General features: G+C 33.6%; 1 protein-coding gene across 1 annotated transcript; it reads right to left on the minus strand.

Moving 5' to 3' along the window:
* Positions 1–411: 411 nt before the first annotated feature.
* Positions 412–3,365, minus strand: LOC141668771 (translocase of chloroplast 34, chloroplastic-like). Its single transcript, XM_074475779.1, has 7 exons — positions 3,003–3,365; positions 2,643–2,750; positions 2,388–2,554; positions 2,011–2,275; positions 1,063–1,128; positions 795–956; positions 412–711 (listed from the first exon to the last, which is right to left on the minus strand). Exons 1-7 carry the CDS (start codon positions 3,090–3,092, stop codon positions 634–636), a joined length of 936 nt encoding a protein of 311 aa, XP_074331880.1. The 5' UTR covers positions 3,093–3,365; the 3' UTR covers positions 412–633.
* Positions 3,366–11,717: the final 8,352 nt, after the last annotated feature.

The following is an 11,717-nucleotide window of genomic DNA, read 5'->3' on the forward strand; positions in this document are numbered from 1 at the left end:
GTTGGGTATTTCAAATACGGAATATTTCGTTGGCAGTAGAGTATCTTACGTATATCAAATACATATTTGGGTATCCCAAATTCTAAAATTCGTCAAATTATATAAATTGATTATTGTCGTTAATTTAATATAAAAAATAGGCTAAAATTGCGTTTCGGCCGCCGTTTATAAATTTTAAATTACTACAAGACATGAATATTTTGCAGGTTACAAGTCAAAATATGTTTTATTTAAAAAAACTTAAATATTGCAGTAAAAATCCAACTTGTTGACATGTATGAAGAAAACATAAAACTGAAAATTGAAAAAAACTGTACTCTGTCACTATCATCGTCTCTCCAACACTTTAAGATGTGGATTGATGTTGGACGGGTGTTTGTTTGGTCCGAGTTGACATTATTTCGACTTGGTTTTATTGCCTGCGGGTAAAATTTTATCAACTCTTTTCACATATTTCTTTAGCTTAAGCAAAACAGCTTAATTTTTATAATGTACACCATAGAACCAAGCAAGTGTTGTTCTGTACAAGCCTTGAGTAAACAACCCTACCAACAGTAACCAGCCTTAAAAACAAACAAAAATTTAAACAGGGAGCTCCAAGAGGAACTGTGCGGGCATTCAGAACTACTCAGATTACTTGTTGAGTGATTTTCTTTCTGCTTCTGCATCGGTTTCAATCAACATTTGAAGAGGCATTACTATGAAGAAGTACTGTCCAGAATAAAGATAGTTCAATCAACAGATGATACATAAACGTTAAAGAAAAGCTACAGTGTCAAGGTTCAGATTGTTACTTGGAATGCTGCGATGAGAGGAATAAGCCATTTTCCTCTTTGATTTGGATTTGGCCCATCAATCAAATTTTTGTCCACCTTAATACCTTTGCTTCCATTGGAAACTACTTCTGTTATAGTTTTCATCAAGTTCGGTATCCAAGCGATACCGGTAGGAATAATCTAAGTCAAACGTATAAAGGAACCAATATAAGATGAATCTATTGAAAAAAAATTTGAATAACTAGAAAAGGTAACATTTATAGACATTATAAGAGAGATTACTAACCTTCTCATCATTTTCATTCCTAGAACATCTTGTACTGTTTTCAACCAAAACAACCGGGATTGCACCCTACAAGAAATAGCAACATAAAAAAAGAGAAAGAAACTAATTACAGAAGCCTTGCTACTATAGTATGTGCAACAAGCATCACTGCTTAAGATGCAACTGAACACTACTGATGCTTGTAGTGTTTATGGATAACTGCAGCATCTACCTCCTCCATTAAGGACTGAATAAATCACACAATCTATCTTGGGATAGATACTTTATTACTTACTCTAACATTAAGATTCCCCCCTTCCCCCCAAAACCCCATGTAAAACTTAAAACGCCTATTTAAGATCCTAGACTTATTAGCTTATTTAATTTAATAATTTGGACCTTAGTCCACTATGGTATTTGTATTTCTTTACGGCTTTGATTGCTTATACAAGTACTGTAATCTTCCCAATTTATTGCAGACTTGGTTTATGTGCGGTGAGTTTTATATCAATATTGAATTGACCATTTAATCTCTTCTCAGGTTCTAGTTTATAAATTTTCTCCCTTGCGCAATTGGGAAACTTTTGGGGTAGTCGATTTTCTGCAGTTAACCCACCCAACTTCTATCTATTCATCGTTTTTAGTCCATATGTTCATGTTTTATTGTTTTTTTCTCATGTATCATTGTTTCTATAAGTTCTGCATATTATAACTATAAATTGTATAATATGGGAACCAAGTAACATAAGAATTTTATGAACTCCGATACAAGGACATGAGCCACTGGATGATGACAAAAAGCAGGTCAGATCATTTTGATCACTGATTTTCAAATTTTTAGAATGGTGCTCAGGAGCTCTTAAGCTAAAATTAGTTCTTACATGAACCAAAGCCTACAGGATATGTAATTGTAGATATATTTCTCATCTTTGTTATTAAAAGAGAATTCTAAAAGTAAGAAAGGTATACCCGCACTTCTTGTCTTTTGATCTTAGCTCCAGCGCCCACAACTTCCAAGAGAGCCTGTGATCTTCTTGAGAAAAATTCATCATAGCCCAACTCATCTGGTGGGATAAGCAGAGCATGTGTGAGGACAACTATTCCTCTACGCCATATTTCTTTACCAAACCTATCACTTATAGCAGCAACTATCTGCTGATCCAAGCTATCCACCCTATATTGATCCAGGCGGTCCACATATAGCAACACATCTATAGTCCTTCCCAAAAGATATCTAATAAAAAAGCCCCATACAAACATTGAGTTACTGTCTTTCTTCAGCATCTAAAATAACAGATAGTGTTATGCAAAAAATTAATCTGATACTGTATTGGGGAAATATGGACCTTTTGATGATGTCAAGAACATGGTAATTCACAGCCCCTGCTTCAACAAGCCCTGGAGTATCAATAATATGTAAAGTAAATGCAGAAACTGGATCTTTAGCATCACTTATGTTCAACGTATATCTAGAGGAACATCTTGTAACCATCACTGGTCGTGATTCTTGTAACTGCAAAAGTAACATGTGAATATTCAATGTGTAAATTTTATTACAACAATGTTCCGCCAAGTTGTCAGTGAATAGATTGAAGCATTACTTGAATCGAACCGGTAGCAATCGCTCTCTCCCCCAAAATAGAGTTCACAGTCGAAGATTTTCCGACGCCACCTTTCCCCATTACAAGGACTGTCAATGTGCTCACATTCTGATATTCAAGGACAACGGGCAAACTTTAAAGATACAAGATATCAAATAATTGACATATTATTATGGTCATTAAAGAGTAAAGCCAAGGATAAGTAAAACTGCACAAAAATATTTACTAAATAAACCGCATACATAATTGTTGACTAGAATACAGTCATCAGAATTAATTTGGAATCTAGACGTTCAAATTTTACTTGCTCTTTGCTCATATCCAAGACTTATTTCTGCACACGAAAATGTAGAAGCATACCTCTTTCTTTAGCTGTTTCACCGAGTCAATCAATTTAGTACGCGTGGCAGAAGGGAAATCCTGAATCCTAGGCCAATCTCGAGATGCCATGGACTGCTGAAATAGTGAAGAATTCCAGTATAGACCATAGAAAAATCAATTAGAAAAAAAAAAACTTAAGACTTAATGAATGCAACATTACCCTTGTTTTTTTGTTAACAAGACTGGTTTCGGGGTAGACATAGAACCACATATACGTAGGCAGGGGAGGGGAGGGGTGTATGTACAAACATGTTGCATGCACATCAATTACAATAATATACGACAAGCATAGAAACTTAATGGTACATAATCTTAGATGTATGCATCATACATGGAAACATAAAATCGATATATGGGCTGTGAACACCCTCAATATATGCAATGCAATCAGCTATAAAAAGTATTTCCTAAGTTAGCTTAAAAAATAAAATACTTCATACATCCGTGAGCAGTGTTTGTGGCTATAGTCAAATGTTTACTTTTAACACGATATAATAAAGTGAAAAATTAAGTTATATAATTCGAACAAATTGATAAAGAAGGTAACTAAGTTTAAAGTATAGTGTACAGGAGAAGAATGGTTACCTGCAGGTGCAGGTGTGTGTGTGTGTGTTTATGCAAGAAACAAAGAACAAGGGTTTAACAAGATCCTATTGTTCTTCGACCGACGAAGTACTTGTAATTGTAATGCTATTTCTGTTTCAAATGGGTCCATCACTTTGTGTGACCGGCCCATTCTAACAGTATCCTTTTTTGGTCGGCAAATATATTTTGCACAATATTTTAATTATTTATAATACATATTTTTCCTTTTGAATATCAAACTTTTACAATAAAATATTAAATGAAATGCAATCATGCTACCGTGACTATCGCATCGATATAACGGGGACAATACAAATCTGATGAGAAGGCAGGATTTATCGATAAATTAAGAGAACCCCAATTAAGGGATCATTAAGGTAAAAACCGGATGCATTCTGTTTATTTTTTTAATAATTATAATACTTTCCCTTTTTCTGACATATAAAAACGCTAATATTTTATTACAACTTATTTATGAATAAATGGATGTTTGTAATTGACCTTTTGAATACCAAAAAAAACATGAATATTTTTTCATTTGAAAAATTAATGTAATATCACGTAACTTTTTAGAATAATATCAATATTATTAAAATTAATGTAGTATCCCATAATTTGAAATTGTATCTCTAACTCAACAATACTGGTTTGGATAACACAATATAAAACAAAGGATTTTGAAATAATTTATATTACACTAGAATCTGTACAGATTGTTTATTGGGCATATACATGATGATTTTGGTAGCTACAGTGAAGAAGACCTCAATAGATTTCCGTATGAATTTCATTAACATGTTCAAGTAACGGAGGAAATAGATTTCCGTATGAATTTCATTAACATGTTCAAGTAACGGAGGAATAAGTTTGAAGTCATTCAAAACAGTTATCAGGATCAATGTGAAGACATCAAGAATTCTAAGTGAAGTTGTTTGTATCTGGTAGAAGACTTGATAATGATTTGAGAAGATTATAGTACGAAGGCTTGAAAGCGGAACCAGTCACCTGTGAACCAGACCATTGCAATAGGTGTCAGTGATTCGTGAAAGGAAACTAAGTATTATCATTAGAAAGATTGTTAAGTGAGGATTCGTATCTGAATATATATATATTTTATGATTTATACGAAGACTCAAGAGAGAAGATTTGAAGACATGACAACTTTGGGATTGCGATACTCTACAGAAACTAAGTCAAAGTGACCACTACCTTGTGGTAGGAGTCACCATGGTCGGTCGATTGATTATCAGAAGCAATAGCCTTGAAGTACAGTGCAATATCTCAATACAGGAACTGGTCTTGACTTAGTACGAGCCTCAGGGAATAAACAAGAGCAAAAATAAAATCAGAAGTGCTTGTCTTTCTTCCTTGGCCGCCAGTTAGGTAGTATTTAGCATTGCTTAGATATTTTCTAAGGCAAAATGAACACTCTAGCTATGATACTACTTTAGGTCGCAAGCTATAATGGGAAAGAAAGATAAATCAGCCCCATATTCTTCCATGGCCCACATGTTCTTTCCAAGGCAGCCTAGAGAGCTTCCATTCGCAAGTTAGTCCTACAAGCATGCTATGGTCGCAACCTAGGTGATTTTTTAAGAAAATTCTACTCCTAGGGGACAAGGGTCACAATTTACATTCCAAGGTGTATCAAGTCGCAAGTGAGTGTGTTATAGGAGAAAACATGGTCGCCACTTAGAGTATGTTGCCAAGAAACTAAGTACAAAGCCTCTAGGAGCTATTCAGTCGCCGGTTACTTCCTATAGAAGCTAGTATCCACAGGTTAGCTTTGAAATGGCCCAGGAAAAGCTCCTTTTACTCCTCTTGTCACCAATGAGCTTTGGAGATAGGTCTTAAGTGCTATTCTTCATCCCCTACTCGCAAGTAAGTATTGTGAAGCTCCAGGGATGCAAGTAACACTCAAATACAAGCTGTTGATTTTAATTTACTTGGTTGATAGAGTGTCGTGTGTCCCTTCTCTCTCCTGAATACCTACCAATCTATATAAACAAATAGATGCAGATTGGTTTTGCATCTCTGTATGTGCCTTTTGGATCCAACAATTTGTATCAGAGCTTGTTGATCGATATATAGATCAGATCCGTTATATTAGCAAGTTTTGTTGTGATTTTAGTTGTATGGAGTTTGGGAGTGCTTCTGGTGTATAGAACTGATTTTGGGTTTATTTTTTTGACTTGACTGGTTTTGGTATTGTTTACTCTCTGGGTGTTTGTGTTTTGAGACGGTATATTATGACTTTTTCTTAGATCTGAAAATATGAGTACTCAGAAAGTTAGTAGTATCAAGGTTCCTCTGTATGATAAATCGAGATATAATCTATGGAAGAAGAAAATGCTTTTACATATTCATGTTTCAAATCCAGAGTATATGAAGGTATTTGTAACGCCCCAAATCCGGGGTCAGGAATCTGGGTCGTCACTCCATCCTTCACACATGTGTAACCTGTATTGATTCAATAATCCAACATACCCCAATCTCACGCACACCCACACACACAAGTTATAGCCTTAGAAACGATGTATAAAATGTAATCTTATTTTATTATGCTCAAATGTACTTTACAGGATCTTAAACAATTATTCATAACCTCTACATTAAGTTATAATAATTACTACTAACATCTTATACCTATCTGGATACTCTGGTCCACCTGAGACAAAGCTGTAAGGGATTCTCACCACGATTTCAAGTGACTAAGTCCCATGTCGTCATACTGGTAATCTGTTGTGTTGTGACATTTAAAAGAAAGCACGAGTGAGCAATAATGCCAGCCATAATAATCAACAGTATGAAAAGACTGTTAAAGGAAATTATATTATTCCGTACAAGGATACGTATTTATTCAAAATAGTTTTCTTGGTGATACACACCTCTTTTTAAAATAATTCTTTGATTGACTTATTAGTCTGCAAATACATTAATGGTAAACCCAACACTTAGGCTTGGGTTACGGCATTGCATCTCAATTCCAATTGGAAGAATATAGGACATTCATTGGAGCCACCGCATACGATGATCAGTCATAATACGGTAATAATAACCTTTTCTATTAGTAGAAAGACGACACGTTCGTATCCCGGTTATCACCCTGACCGCATTCGGGCTACGTGTCCCATTTTGGTTATACACATACTTCACAAGTTCCTGAGTACACAGAGTACCTTCGCCTGCGGTACCTTTGGTAGTCCATCTAGCACACATAGTACCAGAGTCTACCCCTTCCCTGTCCTTTAAAAGAATTCTATCATATCTCGAGAACTCGAACCACAAGAACTCGAACCACATCGAAGTTCCCCCAAGCGTTTTGCTTGTTGATAGAAACAACTTGTTTTTTAGCGTATATATGTATATGTATACGTACTTCCGAATTTTTCGAAAGAAGTACTAAGGATGTGAGTTGACCGTTGTCAACAAATAATTAAATAAGGGGAAGTTTCTTTCGAAACCATATTCAAATTATTTAAAATAAGTCGAGATAATATTCTCCGACGATTTAAAATTATTCGAATGATTTTCCGAAAATCAGAAAGTCTTTTAGATCAGGTTTTATGATTTTTAAATCGTAAATAAATCATTTAATAAATAATCAATAATTAAATATTAATCGTTAAATAATTAAACCTCGAATAATTATACTTTAAAAGAATATTTTAAAATAATATTCCTCAACTAATTTATGTTTAAGTAATTTAAAGTAATCTTTAATAATAAATCGGGTTTGAAATAAATAATCGTTGGAGAAATACTTCTCCTATAATAAATGAACAATGAAATAATATCCATTTTTCGAGTAATTAAATCTACTTGAGGGAATACGATCTTTGGAAATCGTTTCAATACAACTTCGAGGTATTTTACGTTTCCCAAGTGCACATCGAGTCCCTTGGAATAAAATAAGTGCAGACTTTTGATCGTCCAAAATATCACCGAGAAGATTTCCTGGTTTTTACTATAATATACATACCGAACGACTCTCGGTCTATAATATACATGTTACGCTATTCTCTAGCATTAACATTTCTCAAATATAACAACTCTGGAATACTTCCGGGTTTTTATAAACTTACACCGACTAATCATCGGTCTAAATATATATCGTTTCAAATCCGGTACTTTTATTATACCAAAATCATCATATCTTATGATTCAATATATAACAATTTATAAATCTCCATAAAACATTTATCATGCATATATTGCAGTATTTAAAAGCAATCACAACACAACAGTTCTAAAAAGGTAGGGTTTGAAAACTTGCCTGGAATCCAAGATACGTTTTTCGACTTCCTCTCGTTCCGGGTTTTCTATTCAACAAATATCATAATCTTAATCAGCATTCCTACTCTCATCACCAACTTATATTCTAATAAGTTCAGTACTTCATAATTTTCAATATTCGACCGACTCGAAATAAGTATCAATCCTTGGTCGAAACGGACGGTCAAAGTAGTCTTCTAGAAGTTGACTTTACCGAATGTTACTATTACGCGACTCGCATTCTATCATTTTTAATAAATCGTAAAATTAGTATTTTAATATGAACCACCTCGAGGAGCTTCTTGAGTGCTTGTAATATTTATCCTAAAAGTTTCATTTTGATAAAATGAATTTAATTAGGTGAAAAGCATTTCAAAAGTTCGGTCAACTACGGAGTTTTACTATTCAAACCTCTTTCACTAAAACGTTGATATCTCTCAAACCGTTAACTCAATTGACGCACTATTTTTACATGCGCGATTTAGACAAAATTTAGAACACATCATTTGAAAATAGTTTTCTGGTAACAGGGGTGAAAATCCCGAAGTGGCAGTTTTCTAACAGGGGTTATTTTTTTGACATTCGTACTCTGCACGACCTTGGCTCCGACATTTTTATAAAATTGAAAAATCATTATTTTCACTTGAAATTTTTAAGGAAGTTAAGAAACCCAATTTAATACTATCTTTAAAACTTTCAAGATTTATGAACATTTTTAAGTCAATTCTTTTTATTTACAAAGTTCGTAATTCGTAGCAATTTTAGTCGCATAAATGACTTTTAGTAAAACGGCCATAATGTTTGATCCGTAAATCGGAATCAAGAGATTCAAGCGCCTAAACGATCCTTATAACATTGTCTATCATAATCAATGGTTATTTTTTCAAGAAACTACAGTTTACATCTTCGGGACTTTCTGTAGATACTTAAAGTTATGTTTTGTTCATTTTAGCGAGATTACGGTTACGATCGGAGTTTCGTTTATGCCTTAAATCTTTATACTATCACCAAAAATCAACATATCTTCATCACCGCACTAACTCCGCTTAAGAACATCATGTTCTTGAGGCAACAACAATCAACCTTAAATCTACTTAGCTAAACATCAAGATTACAATAATGTTCCCACCAAAACTAGGTTTACAAGTATATACTAAAAGGATCTTGAACTTAAATCTTAAATAAGGTTGGGTCAAACATTTATACCTTTTTTGAGAGCTTGAGATGTGTTCTTGATGATGGTGAAGTCTTGGGAGTGCTTAGTATAGTTTTTGAAACCTAAAACAACCATTAAAATCAAGAAACCCAAGAAGAGTTACTATTCATTATCAACTTTCTTGATTTTATTTCACCCATCAAACCTTAATAAAAAGAGCTCAAAGATTTATCTTAGCTTAGGTGGTTGGTAGGAATCTTGATAATTAATGGGAGGATTTATCCATGGCTAGAGCTTGAAGGTTTGAATTTGATTTCTTGGTTTCTTGAAAAGGGCCAAATGAAAGAGAAGAAGAAATCGGGAGAGAAAATTTTGTTGCTTCTTGGGAGCTTCTTGAAATAATGTGGTGATATCTTGTAGTTGATTTTTATTCCTTATTATATATCTTAGGATTTGATCTTGGTTGCCAATCTTGGAGACAAAACTAGCTACCATTGGTAGATTACAAGCTAAGCCACTTGGTTTAGCTGTTTAGCTCAATATTTGCTAGCCCTTGGTTGATCATCCTATGCTTAGCTTACTATTTGATAAAGTAACCATGGTTACTTTTCTATCATGGTTAGTTAGTGCGTTATGTTTATTTAATCGTTTACGCGTTCTCTCAGTCGCTTAAATATTTTCGTAATACTTTCTCGTAAATGGTTCGTGACGTAAATCCTTTCATATTTATTTCTTGTGTTTTGAATTATCATGCTTGAATATAAATCCGTAGGGTTTTAAATTTGTAATTATATTGTGATTCCTGAAATCCTCGATGATTCGTAAATATGGTCGTTTTGCAAAGTTCGTTTTCTTCGAAAACTAATAGCGTTTACACACGCTCATTTGGTATGTATAATCACAATATTAACTCGGAATCTTAAATTAAAAACTCGTATATGGTGTGGTCGTAAAAAATTTATTAGACCGCAAGGTTACTGTTCATAAAGGTCTTTTATCGATGTCAAAAATTTGGGTTCTTACAGTCTTCCCCCTTAAAAGGATTCCATCCCGGAATTAGTTTAGAAATAGGCGGGGATACGCTTCTCACATGACCACCTCGAGTTCTCACGTTGACTTTGCAGTATTGGATCTCTTCATAAAATTTTCAGTCATCCGTCAAATATATTTCCGGGTACTCGTTCTTGTAGACCTATGACCTCTACACGTTACTCCACATACGCTAAGTCTGGCTGCAAGTTTATTAGCTCGTTTTTAATCAATTGTTTGGCGTTGACGGTTAAATTTCCTAACTTCGATTCGTGGCACTCGTTATAAACTTGGTGAGTGTTCGACGATGGTGCTAATTTATAAGCCAACCTTCTTAGTCCTGCAACAAATAGTATTAAATTTATAAAGTTGTTTTATATGACTATTATATTTAATATTAAATTATATATAGGCCGAACACAACAAATAATATTAATAATACCGCTATAACTTACATGTATAAAGTTATAAATATTAAGTTAAATATAGGCTGAGCACAACAATTTTTTTTACTAAAATATAATAATAATTCCGCTGTAACCCATGAGTATAAAATTTGTTTATCAAAATGAGCTAGTTACCCATATCTCGAACTATTTTATTTTATATGACTATTATATTTAATATTAAATTATATATAGGCCGAACACAACAAATAATATTAATAATCCCGCTATAATTTACAGGTTTAAAGTTTGTATATCAACAAAAGTTAATCACATTAATCCAAAAGCATTGCAACTTTCAATACTAAATAAATATTAGATTAAATATAAGCTCAGTTACACATGATTATACCAAGTTGTTTTCTCTATTTCATCAAGTGAGTCTTTAGCTCAATTGGTTAAGGCCTCTAACCTCATGGTAGAGATATTGAGTTTGAAACTCTTTGACAACATTATTTTTATATAACTTAAAAATAAACTGGGGTAAAATAGTAATTTTACATGAATAAATTATTTCCCCAAAACTTGATGTTGCAGTATTATATATATAATAGATAATAGATTTGTCTCTAATTGAAGGTTCTCTAAAATATGTTATAACTTCTATAATATGGGATAACATGTTATAAAATTGATTTCCGCACATCAATTTTTCTTATTTATATATTACTTTTTAATTTTATTTTTATCGGTTTTATAACCGAAACCGAAACGATTATAATTAAACCGGGTTTTTTAAAACCGAATCTGAATCCCCACTTAATATGAACATGTATAATTAATCAGACTCTGCTTGAGATTGGTGTTAAAGATTATCGTTGTTATGGATAAAAAACATGTATTTATTTAATGCGGGTGTTTAATGTCAGGGTTTGATAAACTTCGAGCTTTAATGGTTGCGCTTGTGTTTCGTAGCTTAAATCTGCCCTCACAAGATGTTTGCGTACCTTAGCGTATGCCAAGGATCAAGTCAAAACATAGTTCTTGGTGATGTTTGCCCTCGGGGTTATGGCAGCGAGAGTTCACAAAGGACGTAGTGACTTTCATGTCCTTCAATGATTAAGTCTAAAACGTCGTTCCAGGTAATGGCCTCGTGGCTTGTAGGATGCCTTCGCGATTTTACGATGCTTAAAATTGTCTTTCAAACCGTGGTTTCATAATGGTGACGTATGGAGCTCTTGTCCAGAAAATGTGCTGCTGAAG

Source organism: Apium graveolens, chromosome 6 (genome assembly GCF_009905375.1).
Source record: "Apium graveolens cultivar Ventura chromosome 6, ASM990537v1, whole genome shotgun sequence".
Taxonomy (NCBI): Eukaryota; Viridiplantae; Streptophyta; class Magnoliopsida; order Apiales; family Apiaceae; genus Apium; species Apium graveolens.

Bases quoted from the DNA above. Each gene is read 5' to 3' on its own strand.
- LOC141668771 (XM_074475779.1), bottom strand. From the start codon at position 3,092: ATGGCATCTCGAGATTGGCCTAGGATTCAGGATTTCCCTTCTGCCACG. The intron at 2,751-3,002 runs GTATGCTTCTAC...CTTGAATATCAG, and splicing joins TGAAACAGCTAAAGAAAGAG to AATGTGAGCACATTGACAGT. The intron at 2,555-2,642 runs GTAATGCTTCAA...TTACTTTTGCAG, and splicing joins TTGCTACCGGTTCGATTCAA to TTACAAGAATCACGACCAGT.